Here is a 19,178-nt window from a genome sequence, read left to right as displayed (position 1 = left end):
TGCCTCCGTTGTCTGCTTAGGTGATTTAGGTGAGACAGCCAACCTAGAGTTAACTGTCCTGCCGCTGTTTGAAGTAATGCTTGGAGCCCAATACTTCCTCGGCGTTCCGGCCACCGGCTACACGCCTCAGTAGGATGTTGCCACGGTCTTAGGGCACGACTCCTACTGGTTCTATGCTCCTTTGTGCTGTGATCTTGTTTCTCACTTCTCCACAATAAAAAACCTCGCTTCGTGTCCTTTCTTAGGATGCCGCCGCAACAGGTGCAGGCGCGGCTCCGCAACGATCTGTCCTTTTCGCTAGGCCACTGTCAGGATCCCACCCCTGACAGAGACCCCCCTGAATCTTCCCAGGAACTCCCTCTCTAACAGGATGTTGCCTGGGCAAAACCCAGTCAGCTTCTCTCTAACTTCCTATCCAACCCCCAGTTTTACCAGAGTGTGAGGAGTGGCCTAATACATAGAACCCTTTGCTCCCCCTGGTGGCCAGAGTGTGAAGTGTAATGTGTGACTGTGATACCTGGTCAGGTGAACTCCTTTAGTGCAATCAGACAGGACATCACTCCCCTTAGTGGCAGAGCGACATCACTGCAACGACCAGGACTCTGGGGCGCTGCACTCAACACTAGTCGTTAGGTGTTCAGTGTGTCTGGAGAGGTTACCTCCACAGAGGTGCTTGTGTTTGTGCCAAACTGTACCATGTGTTTTGTTAAGCCTGAGCGATCTGTGCTACAAATTTTCTTTTGATTTCCCGTTATGCCAGAAAGTCTGTGCTTGCTTTGATGAACCTTACATTGGTCTATGCTGTGCTTTAATAAACCAGGGAGAGATTTAAAGAGACAGCATTCCTGTGTCTACCTCTGTGTGCAGTCAAGTGAGCCGTTCTACCACAATAGACACACTAGTGTATGTGGATAGGACAGAGGCTTTGACTGGGTATAGCGTGAACTCTTGTATTTGGAATATATCCTTTAACCTTCCATTAACACTATACAGAGAAAGTAAGGCAGCTGCCACAAAGGGAGAGATGAGCACAATCTTATTGTTTTTCAACTCGATAAACTTATAGTTCCCCAAATTAAACTAATCTTAGTTATTAATGCCTGGAAAATACTCATCATAATATAGGATACATTATAGACCAAATTACTTGTTCCTCCCATGATTGGTAGGCAGTCACAATCTTCTTCCCTCTTTTTGTATTGTGATGGTTTTTCTTGTGATTATAAACCATGCATGCATTTATAAAGTGATATGATAAAATGGTCAATATGTTTATTTTTTTTCATTTTAGGAAAAGAAGGAGACAGTTGCATTTCCTCCAATTAGCAAAACACTCCCTGCAGTCATATCACACACTGCAAGAGTAAGTAATTCTTTTGTTTCGGGTCAAAGAAACAGTAATATAATACTATGTACATTCAATGCCAGTTAAAAATTTGGACACACCTGTTCATACCACGGTTTTCCTTGTTCTTATTTGGAAGTGGACATTGTAAATTCAGGCTAAAGGCAGCAAAACAACAAAATAACACCTGTAGAATCGGGGAGTAAAGATAGTCAAGTGCAACAAATCAGGATATGTCTTATGTATTCCTTAGAGTACACCCTTTACTCTAATGACAGTTTAACACGCTATTGGCATTATCTCATGAAGCTTCATCAGACAGTCACTTGAAGTGGCTTCCAATGGACAGGTATGCTTCATGAAGAGTTCATTTGTGGAATCATCAGCTGTAGCGCAATGGCAGGTGCCTGTGCATGGTGTCCCCTTCTCCTTCCATGCAGGGACACTGACTTACTCACCGACCCAGCCCTCACCGTGGTCCCCAGCATTTTTCTTGCTGTTGTGTGTGCCGCAGTTCCCGGGAGCACCCTTGTGTGTGCGTGCTCTCCCCTGCTCTTAAAGGGGCAGTGGACATATAGTAAATGTCCTCATCTTGTTGCTGAGAGGCATTTAGTACAATGTGTACACCTGTAAAATGGCTCCCAGCCAATAGCAGAGAGACATCTTGTATAAAAGACTCCCTTTTTCTTAAGTAGTTTCCAAGCAACTAGTTAAGTCATTAGGTAGTTGGTGTTCTACCAGTGCAGTTATGAGGTTTCCTGGTCCCGATGCAGCCAGGGTCCTGACCCCGAATCCCATGTCCAAATGTGGCTAGTGTTCTGAACCCTAATCCCTGGTCCTGGCCCTGAATGTTGTCCCCTGGTCCTGGAGTGGCCAGTCCTGAATCCGAAGTCCCCTAGTCCCACTGTGGCCAGTTCTGTTCCTGAAGTTCCCTGGTCCAGGTACAGCCAATGCCTGAATGTTGTCTCCTGGTCCTGGAATGACCAGTCCTTTATCCAAAGTACTCTAGTCCCATGTGCAGCCAGTCCCTGATCCAGTATCCTAGATCGGTGTGTCTGAACACAGCCCTAATCAATATCAGTGAATCTGACCCCTGGGGTCAGCAGCTTCAGTACCGGGATCTGCCAAGGAGTGGCACCTGGCGACTACCTGCAGCCCAGTCTGTCTCCACCATCAGGAGCTCCAGTGAACACCAGGGAGCCGCTTAGCTACTCCCCTTCCTGGGCAGGCTCGGTCCTGTGGCACAGTGGGTCCACAAATCCATGTGCCTCACAGTTAGGCATAACACTGGCCTTAAGAAAGTGTTCGTGACCATCAGGTGTGTTTTGCAGAGGCCGTGTTGGTACACAATCCATACAGTGCTGAGCTCTATTCCACAACTGTTCTAAGCCATAATATGGCAAAAAAAACCTCTCAGCTAAGTAAAGAAAAATTAAGTCTGTCTTTAATTAAAGACAAGAAGGCTAGTCAATCTGTAAAATTGCTTGATCCCTGGTATCCTCAAGCGCAATCATGACAACTGTCAATTGCTATGATGAAATTAGCCTTCATGAGGACTGCCTCAGGAAAGGAAGATCAAGAATTACCTCTGCTGCAAAGGATAAGTTCATCAGAGTTACCAGCCTCAGGAAATGAAAACTGACAGCACCTCAGATAACAGTCCTCACAAATGATGAACAGACCTCAAGTAGTAGACACATCTCAACATCAACTGTTCAGAGAAAACTGCAACAAGCAGGCCTATATGGTCAAACTGTTGCATATAAACTACTACTGAGGACCGCAAACAAGAATAAGAGACTTGTTTGAGTAAAGACACAGAAAGACTGGACATTAGATCAGTGAAAAACTGTAGTGTGTTCTTATGAATCAGAATTTGAGATTGTTAGTATCAACCACTATGTTTTGTGAGATGCAGAAAAGGTTAATGAATGTTTTCTTCTGGTGCCCACCATAAAGCAAAGAGGAGGAGATGTACCATAATAGTGTGGGGGTGCTTTGCTGGTGACATTATTGGTGATTCAATCCAAAATGAAGGTAAACTTACCCAGCATGGCTACATCAGCATTTTGCAATGACATGACATCCCATCTGTTTTTGCACTTAGTGGGATCATCATTTGTGATGCAACAGGGCAATGACCCTTAACACACCTACAGGCTATGTAGGAGCTGTGACCAAGAAAGAGAGGTATGAAATTCTGCATCAGATGATATTGCCCCCACAATCACCCTATCTCAACCCAATTGAAGTATGGTGAGGTAGTGTTCAGCACTCTGGGAACTCCTTAAGACTGCTGGAAAACAGTTATAGGTGATGACGATTCCTGAGAGAATGCTGTGGTGGTGTAAAGCTGTCATCAGAGTAAGGCTAGGGTCCCATTGGCATATATTTTTTCATCTGAGAGAATCGGGACGATTATGCTAATCACACTCTGATCAAACACTCTGTCCCCACTAACACTAGTGCCGAGTTCTCCGGGACTGAATCACCACCAGCACGAAGTCATAGTTCCTAGAAACCTATCCATCTCTTTCCTTCCTGAAAGTGATCTCTAGCTGGGTACCATCCCCATCATTCTGTGGTCTGTTTGGTTTGGCCCTTACACCTCCAGGAACCCTAGCAGCAGGATGCTAGAGGCTGGCTATTCTATTCACAGCCTCGCGCCAGCTGCAAGTTTCTCAGCCCCTTGTCTTACCCAGAAGTGATTCTTGTTACACTTCAAATATTCCGCACTCTATGCTTCCCATTGGCTGCATTCCACAGCAGTGTTCCATAATTCGACAGCTCATCAAGTTTACTCTTTGGTCTGTCACAGACAAAAGAGTAAACGTGAAGCACTGTGGAATTGCTGGTCTGTCTCTTTACAGAATCTACGGTAAGACCTACTCCTATATGTTTATATCAGTCCATGATAGGTTTGTATCTCACAGCTGGATTGCCTTATATTTAGTGTCAATTAGCCCTTATGATCTCTTTACATAATATACTCTGGTGATCACGCAATCTGCTACTCAGATTCATATACTCACTTCCCCTCCCCCCCTCTTTTTGCAATCACGCATGTAGTGCATTTAAGCCATGAGCTTCCCTTCATTTATGTATATTGGTATTTGAACATTGGGATTACACTTGTACTGAGATGTACAAGTGCATTTGAACTTTTTTTTTACTTTCATGTATAGGCATATGTACAGTGGAATGTAAAATTTTGGGCACCCCTCATCAAAATTACTGTTATCGTGAATAGTTAAGCAATTTGAAGATAAAATGATCTCTAAAAGGCCTATTGCTAAAGATGACACATTTCCTTTTTTCATCTTTTCCATTTTAAAAATTACAAAAAGGAAAATGGGCCTGTGAGGATCACCTAGGCAGGTTAACAACGCAACTTTTTTTTATTCCTTACATCCATGGTCTTGCAGCAATTCTCGGTAGATGGTCACAATGCAATGTCCCCAGTCCACTGGATCTCGTTCTGGGGCCAAAAGTTCCACTGCCCCCATGCCAGGCGATACCCACTTTCTTCCAACTTTAGGTTGGTCCACAGCTTTTGTATCTCCCGTCAGTATAGACTATAGTCTCTGAACATGCTGCAAACCATGACTGTAGCCCATGTCTCCCTCTCCAGCTGGCAACAACAGTCCTTAAGATAATTCCTCACATATAGATGATAGATTTCATGATCGTAGCAAGTGTATCAAGCTCCAGCCGGTAACAACAGTTTCATATGAATTATGAAGCAATGGCTCAATTGAGGCCGCTGAGATACTATCAAGAGTAATGGAATGATTGCTTTTACCTCTACCTTTATCTTATGTATACATAAGATCCAGCTCGAACCTCTTTCTCTGCTTACTGTCACTGAATGGAAGCATTGATTCTAGAGACTGAACAATTTCCAGGTGAAATTAGTGCACGTAAATTTTCGAAAAAGTAAGTCTCAAATAAAATAAAGCAAGCAAATATCCAAAACACAACAATAAGTTTGACATAACCGGTGCTCCGTGCTGGAAAAAGTCTGCATCCATTAGTGCCGTGGAAAGAAGAGGCCAAATACCTTGGATATCTAGTAGGTAGAGACTAAATCAAATCTAAGATCAATAAAGTGAACGCAATCCAAACCTGGCCGAAACCACTCTGAAAAAGCAAGCTAGGACCTTTCAGGGAATCGTGGGAACTACAGAAGGTTAATTGCAAACTTTGACATGGTGACCACACCCCTGACCGACTTCCTTAAGGCCGGTTTCACACGTCAGTGGCTCCGGTACGTGAGGTGACAGTTTCCTCCCGTACCGGAGACACTGACACACGTAGACCCATAAAAATCAATGCATCTGTTCAGATGTCATTGATTTTGTGCGGACCGTGTGCGGACCGTGTCTCCGTGTGCCAAACACGGAGACATGTCAGTGTTCGTGGGAGCGCACGGATTACACGGACCCAATAGAGTCAATGGGTCCGTGTAAAACACGCACCTCACACGGACATTCTCCGTCTGGGGTCCGTGTGGCGTGCCGGAGACAGCGCTACAGTAAGCGCTGTCCCCCCCACATGGTGCTGAAGCCGGTATTCATATCTTCCCTGTAGCACCGTTTGCTACAGAGAAAATATGAATGATAGTGTTTAAACTAAAGATCCATGTGTCCGCCGCCCCCCCACCCCCTGTGCGCCCCCCCCGCTGGTCAGAAAATACTTATCCGGGTCCCCCGTCGGCTGTCGCTCCTTCCTGGTCTGGCCGCGCCTCCTACTGTATGCGGCCGATTACACTCATGAATATGTGGCTCCACCTCCAATAGGGGCGGAGCCGCCTATTCATGAGTGTAAATGAGCGGCCCCACGTGACCGCATACAGTAAGCCGCGGCCAGACCAGGAAGGAGCGACTGCCGACGGGGGATCCGGGTGAGTATTTTCTGACCAGCGGGGGGGGCGCACAGGGGGTGGGGGGGCGGCGGACACATGGATCTTTATTTTAAACACTATTCTTCATATTTTCCCTGCAGCAAACGTTGCTGCAGGGATGATATGAATCGCAGCTTCAGCACCATGCAGAGTGGGTACCACACGCTCCGTGTGGTACCCACTCGCCATACGGGCGGCACACGTGTGCCGCAGGTATGGCCTCCGTGAGTTCCCAGGCACACGGACACGGATAACTCCGGTACCGATTTATTCCGGTACCGGAATTATCTGGACGTGTGGGTCAGCCCTCAGGGAGTAAAATCAGTCACATGGATGTCGGAGGCGGAGACGGCCTTTCCAGAACTGAAAGTTGCTCCGTGTAAGCAGCCGGTCCTGGTTGCCCCAACTTTAAGAAGGAATTTGTACTTTAAACAGATGCACAGGTGTCAAATTTGTAGCGGTCCTTTCTCTGGAGATACATGGAAAGGAGCATCCTGTTCCCTACCTGAGTAGGAAACTGTCGGCATGTGAAAAAAATTATTCCATTGCAGGAAAGGAATGCTTGGCCATAAAGTGGGCAGTGGACACATTGCAATACTATCTCTTAGGGGGGAAATTTTAATTAGTATCAGGCCATCCCCCACTCAGGAGGACGAGAGAGAAAAGGGGAAAAATGCTTGTGTTACCCGCTGGTTTCTAACCCTGCAGAATTCCCACTTCCATGTGCAACATAGAGCCGGGAATAACATGATAATACAGATGCCCTCTCAAGAATCCCATGTCCACTGGTAGGCAGAGTAGGGAGGTATGTTAGGTGGCTGTAGGACAGCTAGTGGATGGGAGATAAACCTGGAGTAATGCTTTAGTACATATAGGATTAAAAGGGGGTTAGTTGGACATGACAGATTGATTGTGAGCAGCTGAAGAGTTGGGAGAAACAGCTGCTCACCATATCTCCACCATTGGTTCACTTTGTAAAATGAGACTGGTTTGTCTCACACAAGCCTGTGTGTATGGAAGTGTGCAGATCTCCTGGATTGAGTACCTTTGCTAAAGGACTAAGAAGATGGACTCTAAACCAGATGGGCTAACCAGTACTATTGCATGGACTTGTTACTTTTTGCTTTACTTTGTGCTGGACAAAGGCTATATTTGAGTTTTCCTGTGATGTGGTTTATGAGAACTGAAATAAACCAGCCGGACTTTAAATAGAAACGGATCCTGTGATACCTCAGATCGCTAATAGCAGTCGCTGATTGGCTGCAGGGCTCCTGTGGAATAACATTATAATAATGTCAAATGAGCCATGAGAGATCTGGGGCCAACATTACTGGAACGGCGCCAGTCAGGGTATTGGGTATAAGTTATTTTTGTTTACCAAGGGGGATGCATTTATTTAAAAAGTTGGTGTCCAGGTAGTATAAACCCCTTTAAGCCATAGCTGGACATGACTGATCACAATGATGTGCTCTAGGTCTGAGGTACATAACTGGACAAAAAAATATGCATGTTGTCAGGAAGACATTAGGCATTCCAACTGATATCATGAAGCACAAAACTATTCCCACAGTGAAGCCTCTTTTTCTTCTCTCTTTCCACTGGACATGTCTCATACACTAATGGTCTTTGAACTTCAGTGATGGATGTCTTATTTGTTCACTTACAGAGAAGCAGCTGGGCTGGACAAGGTTCGAAATCTGTCCAGGACCTATTCTTCTCCATGCAGCTCTCTGACACACAGAAATCACTAAATAAACATCCCAGTCTGAAAGATGTCCGTGTAAGTATGCACAAATTATTTATTACATGTACTAATTTAAATATCTATTTTACTTATACTAATATTCCATTTTAATATTTTAAAACAATATCTAATATGTTTCAGATGGCCTAATATACTTAACTTTTATGGTGGGAATAACTATTTATCACTGATCCAGAGAGTAGGGAATAACTTCCTTATTAGTGGAAAACCCATTGCTGGAAACCCCACAGTTTTGGGGAAAGAAGCTCTGAAATACCCCTTCAGAACTTGCACAACTGCTACTTCATTGCCTATGGGACAAGCAGAGAGCAGAGAATCGGCAGTACCATAGACAATGAATATAGCAGTGACACACATGACCACTATCACTCCATTGCAGAGGAAGTATTTTACAACATTGTTTTCATCATCAGTGATCCAACTGATGAAACAGGTGGTAATTTTCAATATTGGGAGTTTGGGACTACCTGTTTAACAGAAAATGTAGGCTTCCTCCCAAGCTCCAAAAAACATTCTGATAGTTTGGATTTTGATTGTGTCTTCCAATGAAACAGGGAACAAAGTGATAACATTTCTGTTCAGGGGAATATGCTGGTGGATATAAATGAATTACGGTAATAAAGAAAATGTAGAAATTAATATGATATACAATTAATGCAAATTTGCCTGCCAGTGTGTCACTTTCTTAACCAGAGAAATATGATTGATTGCTCTAAGTATGGGAAACAAAATAATAATCTTGTGGATATGATACCTTTTAATGGCTAACAAAAATAAAATAAAATACAAACACAATGATCAGGAAGGGGGATAGGGAGAGTCAACTCACCAATTAGTGGTTCACTTAGTCCTGTTGCTTTGAATATACACAGATGCACCCGAGGCCAGCGGAGTAGAAAAAATAAATAGAACTTCACCTTTATTAGAGATGTTTAAAAGCGATAATTCCATCCAGAATGTAAGACTAATCCACACAGAAATGACTGACCTTCATGTTTCGACGCATAGTTTTAATCATGGTATTGACTGGCAGTGTAACTTCCCTATTTATACTATGGCTAGTAACACATGTTAACAAAGAGACCAATCGGACAAACAACATAAACAGATAAACAAATAAAAACATATATGTAAAAAATAGCAGAAACAACTGGAATAAAACTTGTGAGGGATCGGCTCTGAGGTAGAATCTGGTTCACACACGGGACATCGTTTGTTGGTTCAAAATAAGAGATTTATTAAGAGTTCATAAACCTTCTGTGGTAACAAAAAAAACAGCTTCTTCCAGGCAAACAAAGCTATAACAGAACAAACCAGAAAAATAACAAGTCCATAAAACACACGGGCTCATCTGTTTATATGTGAGTCTTTTCCTCACTGAGCAGAGTCTGAGCAGCTTGTGCAAGGCTTACTCATCTTGCAAAACAGTGAGGCAGCCCCAGCTGCCTTAAATCAGACCATCCAAGACCTGGACTGGAGGAAAGTGAGCAGCCGATCCCACCCAGCTCTTTCAGCTGCTCGTAAAACCTGGACCCACAATCCATCTCTCAGCACTATGTGTGCTGGAGCCTGCTTCTCCTGGTCCTACACCACCAAGACTTGGCATCTCCGGGACACATACCTCCCATCCACAACTTGTCCAGCTGCCTCCTTACAAACTCTATACAGTATCAATGTTGCAATATCAAGTCCTGCCAAGTATTAATACCTGCGGCGATTCTGGTTTCTAAAGTGAAAATCCATTTGGACTCTGTATTCTGAAGTTTTCTTTTATGGTCTCTTCCCATAGTCAGTCTGTGCACTCTTTCACTACCAGCAAATTTGAATGAGGAGGTGTCACCTCTGTGTATATGTGCAAAATGTCTGCAAACTGCTGAAATATTCATTGTCTTTCGGCTAATGGCATCCGAAAGATGTCTTCTTCTTATACGTATTTTCAGGGGTCCGGTAGTACATCCCACATACTGTAACCTACATGTTGTGCATACTTTTAGATATATGTGTCAGTATCACCCTTATGTCTGCTGTGCTCATGCAACTTGTAATGGCTCTGCAGTGAGATCAGGGCTGTCATTATCTCTAACATAGGTGTAGTCTGTTCTGGGTTATTCCTGTGATGTATTGAGATGTATTGAGCGCCTGCTCTGCTTTCACTGTAGAGTGAGTACAAGTTGAGCAGAACCAAAAAGTGTAATTACTGACACATCGCTGGAAAGGCATTGTAGGGGAGGGGCAGTATAACAGAGCTGACAGTACTGGAAGGGGGTTGATAGAAGGGTTTGTAATCTGACACAGCTACCTCAGCTGTGCTGCCCCTTACCTCACATAGACCTTGTCTGAAAGTCATCTGTGCTTTCAAATTATGGAGGAGATTAAACCAAGAGACCAGAGCTGTATCATTACATCCCACACACCGAAAATTCTGCTCTAAGCTATGGTGGGGTCATATTCTTCTTGAATTTTAGTGTTGCTCCTTGCTTATGATTGGTCAGCATCATACAGGAGGAAAAAGAACACTCCCCCAGTGAAAACTGTCTGATAACACCTACTTGGACTTAATAAAATTTAAACTCATTAGGTGCCAAATACTTTGCTAATATCTATGCAATAGATACATGAAATGAAAAAAATAAATGTTTTATTCTGCTCTGCATCCTTTATTACATCGTGTGTCCAGTTCAACCTAAAATATTTGAAATGGAAATGAAAAGTCATCTTTAACCGTTTCAGGGTTAAGAAACTGTGAAGTTGTAAAAAGAAGTAGCATGTTCATTCTTCAGGTGCTCAATAGTTATAGTTTAAATAATAGAAAGAAAAAACGACAACAAAGCTGATGTGGCTTCACCTTAAGAAAAAACTTCAGGTATATGTGCCTGCGTCTTAAAGATGTCATTTCCACATAGACTCTGACTGGCCCACAGGAGGACAGGAGAATCCTCCAGTGGGCCCTTGTGCAATAGCGGGCGACCACCCTTTCATATGAGTAGTACTTGGCACTATGTACGGATGAAGGCGGCATCTTATTAATTTAACAATCTACCCAATCCATTGTTATATAAATTTGTGATTGATGATAATGTCACATTTGCATGTAGCTGAAAAGTGGGGCCCTGGAGTTTTTTTTTTCAATTTTTTTGTCGCACAGTGTATTTATTGTACAACAATAGCAAAACATAAATAAGACTGTATATGTTTGGTATCTCCATAATCGTACTGCCCCACAGAATAAAGATAATACCTTAGGGCTCATGCAGACATCCAGGGATCTCGGTCCAATCATGAACCGCAATGCATGGACTAGCTGCGTATTTCCTGACCCGAGCATGACCGCTTAGTATATTTCTATGAAGCTGGTTTGCTGGGGTCGGGAGATCCGCGGCCAGTCCGTGCATTTCTGTCTGTCAGACCGAGATCCACGGATGTCTGCATGAGCCCTTGTTTGTGTAGTATGTAAAAGTTCCATTTTTGGAACATTTTAAGCATAAAAGAACAATCAAACTGCTATTTTTTCTATTCCAAACTTTAAAAAGATAATCACAAAAAGGTACTGAGTTGTATGTACCATAAAATCCTGCCACTGATGAATACAACTCAATCTGAAAAACAGCAAACCTGTCATGATCCAGGCTGGGGTTTGTTTCTTGTTATGCTCTCCACGATCTGGTCATGTAGGGGTTAACTCTCCTCTGCCTCGTTCTGGGATCTGTTTGGCTATTTCTGCCTGCTGCTGTCTGCAGGCAGTGTCAGTTATAGTTCCTGCCCAGGCTAGAGCGGCTGACCCCGCTACTCCCTGATTTGTCCTCTGTCCATTTGCTCAGTCCCCATGCTTTCCCACTCCTGCTACCCTGCTTGACTTAGCGTTTGTTCCCCGTGCTCTGACCTCCTGGTATCTGACCCGGCTTGACCTCTGACTTGTTTGTCTGTTTCACGTCTCTGGTATTTCTGTTCCTGTCTTGCTTTTGACTTCTCTAGCTTGCATCTGGCCACGTTTGTTGCTGTTTCCTCTGGTACTGCGTTTCCTGATCGTTACTGATGCTTGTCTGACCACTCTCTCATCGCCTTGTGGCGTCTGCACTGCCCCACTGTGTTGCTACACTGTGAGCGCAACATTTCTTCCTCCACCAGCTCCTCCTGGTGGAGGCTGTGCATACTGCACTGCGGCAGCATTACAAAACCTTCATACAGCTACGATGACGAAAAAATAAAAACTATGCCTCCTGGAATGTGGAGATGAGAAGATGAAAATAATCACTTTGTTTCTCAAAATTGGCAAATTCTTAACCCCTTCCCGACCTGTGACGCCACGTAGGCGTCATGAAAACCTGTGCCAATCCGACCCATGACACCTATGTGGCGTCATGGAATGATCGCGTCCCTGCAGAGCGGGTGAAAGGGTTAACTCCAATTTCACCCGATCTGCAGGGACAGGGGGAGTGGTACTTCAGCCCAGGGGGGGTGGCTTCACCCCCCCCGTGGCTACGATCGCTCTGATTGGCTGTTGAAAGTGAAACAGCCAATCAGAGCGATTTGTAATATTTCACCTAAAAAACTGGTGAAATATTACAATCCAGCCATGGCCGATGCTGCAATATCATCGGCAATGGCTGGAAACACTGATGTGACCCCCCCCACCCCACCGATCGCCCCCCCAAGCCACCGATCTGTTGTCCGCTCCCCTCCGTCTTGTGCTCTGCTCCCCCGTCCTCCTGTGCGCTCCCCCTGTGCTCCTATGCCACCCCCCATGCTCCGACGCCCCCCCGTGCCCCAATCTCCACCCCCTTATACTTACCGAGGCTCCCGGTGTCCACCTGTCTTCTCCATGGGCGCCGCCATCTTCCAAAATGGCGGGCTCATGCGCAGTGCGCCCGCCGAATCTGCCGGACGGCAGATTCGTTCCAGGTATATTTTGATCACTGAGATATAACCTATCACAGTGATCAAAGTAAAAAAAATGGTAAATGACCCCCCCCCTTTATCACCCCCATAGGTAGGGACAATAATAAAAAAAAGAAAATATATTTTTTTCTTTTTCCACTAGGGTTAGGGTTAGAACTAGGGTTAGAACTAGGGGTAGGGTTAGGGGTAGGGTTAGGGGTAGGGTTAGAGTTAGGGCATGGGCACACAGTGCGGATTTGGCTGCGGATCCGCAGCGGATTGGCCGCGGATCCGCAGCGGATTGGCAACGGATCCGCAGCGGATTGGCCACGGATCCACAGCGGATTGGCCGTGGATCCGCAGCAGGTTGGTCGCTGCGAATTCGTAGCAGTTTTCCATCAGGTTTACAGTACCATGTACACCTATGGAAAACCAAATCCGCTGTGCCCATGGTGCGGAAAATTCCGTGCGGAAACTCTGCGTTGTATTTTCCGCAGCATGTCAATTCTTTGTGCGGATTCCGCAGCGTTTTACACCTGTTCCTCAATAGGAATCCGCAGGTGAAATCCGCACAAAAAAACACTGGAAATCCGCTGTAAATCCGCAGGTAAAACGCAGTGCCTTTTACCTGCAAATTTTTCAAAAATCGTGCGGAAAAATCTCACACGAATCCGCAACGTGGGCACATAGCCTTAGGGCTAGGGTTGGAATTACAGTTAGGGTTGGAATTAGGGCTAGGGTTGGAAATAGGGTTAAGATTAGGCTTGTGGATAGGGTTACGGATAGGGTTAGGAGAGTGTTGGGGTTACAGTTGTGGTTAGGGTTGGGATTAGGGTTAGGGTTGGGATTAGGGTTAGGATTAGGGTTAGGGTTGGGATTAGGGTTACGGGTGTGTTGGGGTTAGGGTTGTGGTTAGGGGTGTGTTGGGGTTAGGGTTGTGATTAGGGTTATGGCTACAGTTGGGATTAGGGTTAGGGGTGTGTTGGGGTTAGTGTTGAAGTTAGAATTGAGGGGTTTCCACTGTTTGGGCACATCAGGGGTCTCCAAACGCAACATGGCACCACCATTGATTCCAGCCAATCTTGCGTTCAAAAAGTCAAATGGTGCTCCCTTCCAAGCCCTGACGTGCGCCCAAACAGTGGTTTACCCCCACATTTGGGGTACCAGTGTACTCAGGACAAACTGGGCAACAACTGTTGGGGTCCAATTTCTCCTGTTACCCTTGCAAAAATAAAAAATTACTTGCTAAAACATAATTTTTGAGGAAAGAACAATTATTTTTTATTTTCACGGCTCTGCGTTATAAACTTCTGTGAAGCACTTGGGGGTTGAAACTGCTCACGACACATCTAGATAAGTTCCTTGGGGGGTCTAGTTTCCAAAATGGGGTCACTTGTGGGGAGTTTCTACTGTTTAGGCACATCAGAGGCTCTGCAAATGCAACGTGACGCCCGCAGACCATTCCATCAAAGTCTGCATTTCAAATGTCACTACTTCCCTTCCGAACCCTGACGTGTGCCAAAACAGTGGTTCCCCCCCACATATGGGGTATCACCGTACTCAGGACAAACTGGGCAACAAATATTGGGGTCCAATTTCTCCTGTTATTCTTGTGAAAATAAAAAATTGCTTGCTAAAACATCTTTTTTGAGGAAAGAAAAATGATTTTTTATTTTCACGGCTCTGCGTTGTAAACTTCTGTGAAACACTTGGGGGTTGAACGTGCTCACGACACATCTAGATTAGTTCCTTGGGGGGTCTAGTTTCCAAAATGGGGTCACTTGTGGGGTGTTTCTACTGTTTAGGCACATCAGGGGCTCTGCAAATGCAACGTGACGCCCGCAGACCATTCCATCAAAGTCTGCATTTCAAATGTCACTTCTTCCCTTCCGAGCCCTGACGTGCGCCCAAACAGTGGTTTACCCCCACATATGGGGTATCAGCGTACTCACAACAAACTGGACAACAACTTTTGGGGTCCAATTTCTCCTGTTACCCTTATGAAAATAAAAAATTGCTTGCTAAAACATCTTTTTTTGAGGAAAGAAAACTGATTTTTTTATTTTCACGGCTCTGCGTTGTAAACTTCTGTGAAGCACTTGGGGGTTGAACGTGCTCACCACACATCTAGATAAGTTGCTTGGGGGGTCTAGTTTCCAAAATGGGGTCACTTGTGGGGGGTTTCTACTGTTTAGGCACATCAGGGGCTCTGCAAACGTAACATGATGCCCGCAGACCATTCCATCAAAGTCTGCATTCCAAAACATCACTACTTCCCTTCCGAACCTCGACGTGTGTCAAAACAGTGGTTTACCCCCACATATGGGTTATCAGCGTACTCAGGAGAAACTGGACAACAACTTTTGGGGTCCAATTTCTTCTGTTACCCTTGGGAAAATAAAAAATTGTGGGCTAAAAATCATTTTTGAGAAAAGAAAAATTATTTTTTATTTTCATGGCTCTGTGTTATAAACTTCTGTGAAGCACTTGGGGGTTCAAAGTGATCACCACACATCTAGATAAGTTCCTTGGGAGGTCTAGTTTCCAAAATGGGGTCACTTGTGGGGGAGCTCCAATGTTTAGGCACACAGGGGCTCTCCAAACGCGACATGGTGTCCGCTAATGATTGGAGCTAATTTTCCATTCAAAAAGCCAAATGGCGTGCCTTCCCTTCCGAGCCCTGCCGTGCGCCCAAACAGTGGTTTACCCCCACATATGGGGTATCATCGTACTCAGGACAAACTGGACAACAACATTTGGTGTCCAATTTCTCCTATTACCTTTGGGAAAATAAAAAATTCCGGGCCAAAAATCATTTTTCAGGAAAGAAAAATTATTTTTTTATTTTCACGGCTCTGTGTTATAAACTTCTGTGAAGCACCTGGGGGATTTAAGTGCTCACTATGCATCTAGATAAGTTCCTTGGGGGGTCTAGTTTCCAAAATGGGGTCATTTGTAGGGGAGCTCCAATGTTTAGGCACACAGGGGCTCTCCAAACGCGACATGGTGTCCGCTAACGATTGGAGCTAATTTTCCATTCAAAAAGTCAAATAGCGCGCCTCCCCTTCCGAGCCTTGCCGTGCACCCAAACAGTGGTTTACCCCCACATATGAGGTATCGGCGTACTCAGGAGAAATTGCCCAACAAATTTTAGGATCCATTTTATCCTGTTCCCCATGTGAAAATGAAAAAATTGAGGCTAAAGGAAATTTTGTGTGAAAAAAAAGTACTTTTTAATTTTTACAGATCAATTTGTGAAGCACCTGAGGGTTTAAAGTGCTCACTATGCTTCTAGATAAGTTCCTTGGGGGGTCTAGTTTCCAAAATGGGGTCACTTGTGGGGGAGCTCCAATGTTTAGGCACACAGGGGCTCTCCAAACGTGACATGGTGTCCGCTAGCGATGGAGATAATTTTTCATTCAAAAAGTCAAATGGCGCTCCTTCCCTTCTGAGTAGGGTTGAGCGACCTTGACTTTTTTAGGGTCGAGTCATGTTTCACGAAACCCGACTGTTGGAAAAGTCGAGTCGGGCGAAATCGGCCGATTACTGCGCAAAGTCGAGGATCGGCCGCAACACGAAACCCTGTGCACGTCAATGGGGATTTTTTTTTTTTCTCTCTCTCTCTCTCTCTCTCTCTCTCTCTCTCTCTCTCGCTCTCTCTCTCTCTCTCTCTCTCTCCCCCTCCGTCCCAGCACAGAAAATTTTGTTTTACACATTCCAAATCGCTACTGCGCACAAGCGATAAAATGATGATAGGCGTGCACGCCCTAACCCCTATGTCATCACTCTGCCCACGCTCCTTCATTGGCTGTAAAAATGGCGCTAAACGCGTCATACGAAACGCGACTTTGGCGCCAAGATCGCGTACCGCATGGCCGACCCCACACAGGGATCGGGTCGGGTTTCATGAGACGCCGACTTTACCAAAAGTCGGCGACTTATGAAAATGAACGATCCGTTTCGCTCAACCCTACTTCCGAGCCTTACCATGTGCCCAAACAGTGGTTTACCCCCACATGTGAGGTATCGGTGTACTCAGGAGAAATTGTCCAACAAATTTTAGGATCCATTTTATCCTGTTGCCCATGTGAAAATGAAAAAATTGAGGCAAAAATAATTTTTTTGTGAAAAAAAAGTACTTTTTAATTTTTACGGATCAATTTGTGAAGCACCTGGGGGTTTAAAGTGCTCACTATGCATCTAGATAAGATCCTTGGGGGGTCTAGTTTCCAAAATGGGGTCACTTGTGGGGGAGCTCCAATGTTTAGGCACACGGGGGCTCTCCAAACACGACATGGTGTCCGCTAAAGATTGGAGCCAATTTTTCATTCAAAAAGTCAAATGGCGCTCCTTCCCTTCCGAGCCCTGCCGTGCGCCCAAACAGTGGTTTACCCCCACATATGAGGTATCAGCGTACTCAGGACAAATTGGACAACAACGTTCATGGTCCAATTTCTCCTTTTACCCTTGGGAAAATAAAATAATTGTTGCTAAAAGATCATTTTTGTGACTAAAAAGTTAAATGTTCATTTTTTACTTCCATGTTGCTTCTGCTGCTGTGAAACACCTGAAGGGTTAATAAACTTCTTGAATGTGGTTTTGAGCACCTTGTGGGGTGCAGTTTTTAGAATGGTGTCACTTTTGGGTATTTTCAGCCATATAGAACCCTCAAAATGACTTCAAATGTGAGGTGGTCCCTAAAAAAAAATGGTTTTGTAAATTTTGTTGTAAAAATGAGAAATCACTGGTCAAATTTTAACCCTTATAACTTCCTAGCAAAAAAAAAATGTGTTTCCAAAATTGTGCTGATGTAAAGTAGACATGTGGGTAATGTTATTTATTAACTGTTTTGTGTCACATAACTCTGTCGTTTAACAGAATAAAAATTCAAAATGTGAAAATTGCGAAATTTTCAAAATTTTTGCCAAATTTCCGTTTTTTTCACAAATAAACTCAGAAATTATTGACCTAAATTTACCTCTAACATAAAGCCCAATATGTTATGAAAAAACAATCTCAGAATCGCTAGGATCCGTTGAAGCGTTCCTGAGTTATTACCTCATAAAGGGACACTGGTCAGAATTGCAAAAAACGGTCAGGTCATTAAGGCCAAAAATAGGCTGTGTCATGAAGGGGTTAAAGCACCACTCCAGAGTTTAGTTTTTTTTTTATTTCACAGCTGGAGTGGTGCTTTGAATATAAGCCCACCTGCTGCCTTCATCTTTTTCCAGTGTCGCTCTCATCGATCTCTGCAAAAAGTGACCGGCTTCTCCAGTATTTCATGGAGCGCGCCCGAGGTCACTTTTCGATGTATCTCTTTGAGAGTCTTGTTCTGGCTTTCATAGACTTGCATTGAGCTCTTGTGACGTAACTTGTGACTTCTGGGCCAGTCAGAAGTTACAGGCACAAGATGACGCTGCGGGATCCGAGCAGTGTCAGTAAAAGGTGAAGCCTACGGAAGGTGAGTTTAAGAACAGAGCCAGGAGGCTTAGAGTTAAAGTGCCATTCTAGCTCTGAAAAAAACCCACTGTAGTGGTGCTTTAAGGAGATATATTACCAATGATTATCAGCATGCAACAAATCTGCATTCATTTAATGGCTGTAGTCTGAATGTCGAAACCCATCATTACACTATCAGAACGAATTGGAAGATTATGTAGAGACATGCCATTTTTGACAGGGGTAAAGGTAGTACTTAAGTACTTAATTTCTTCATAAATATGTAGGAGGAGTACCAGAGGAAAGGGAAAACAAAAAGGTCCCTAATTTATTAAAGTGTTTAAACCAGAAACTTGGTGTAAAACATTTTAAAAAGTTTCAAAATTTGGCTGGAGTAAGATTTGTGGCAAGATGGACAGAAGCGGAAGCCACTAGTAAGATGCAACTGATTCATTAAGAGAACTCTTAGTGAATCAGGCACCTCTGGCATGAACAACACCAGCATTCATGAATTGGGACGAAGTTCTAGGAATAGATGATCCAGAATTGTTGTATCAATGGGAAATACTGAAACTTACTAAATCTGACATGTCAGAGGTGACAGATCCTTTATAGAAGAAATTTAGAAAGAAGGTTCAAATTTAGTAAATGGAGAAAACCTTTCTGGTTCTTCTCAAATCCTGGTCATTGTTAAGTTAACTCTGTATTGATCTATAGACCATGGGAAACCTCCATTCATGATTTCCTACTTTTAGATGAGGCTTCAATTACTAAACACTTAATGAAGCACTCCCATAATTTTTTTTATCCTCGTAACATATTGAAATTCTCATATTATATGACACAGTCTA

At 44.1% G+C, this 19,178-nt stretch overlaps 1 protein-coding gene across 1 annotated transcript in view; it reads left to right on the top strand.

Annotated features, from left to right (window-relative positions):
- LOC143793014 (uncharacterized) overlaps window positions 1–19,178 on the top strand; it is a 195,081-nt gene that overhangs the window by 54,227 nt on the left and 121,676 nt on the right. The window contains exons 3-4 of the mRNA XM_077279566.1: window positions 1,292–1,363; window positions 7,915–8,028. Coding sequence (XP_077135681.1) covers window positions 1,292–1,363; window positions 7,915–8,028 — 186 coding nt within the window. The remainder of the gene's footprint in view (window positions 1–1,291; window positions 1,364–7,914; window positions 8,029–19,178) is intronic.

The sequence above is a fragment of the Ranitomeya variabilis genome, chromosome 1, assembly GCF_051348905.1.
Source record: "Ranitomeya variabilis isolate aRanVar5 chromosome 1, aRanVar5.hap1, whole genome shotgun sequence".
Classification (NCBI taxonomy): domain Eukaryota; kingdom Metazoa; phylum Chordata; class Amphibia; order Anura; family Dendrobatidae; genus Ranitomeya; species Ranitomeya variabilis.
This window is presented reverse-complemented; position numbering and strand designations above follow the sequence as displayed.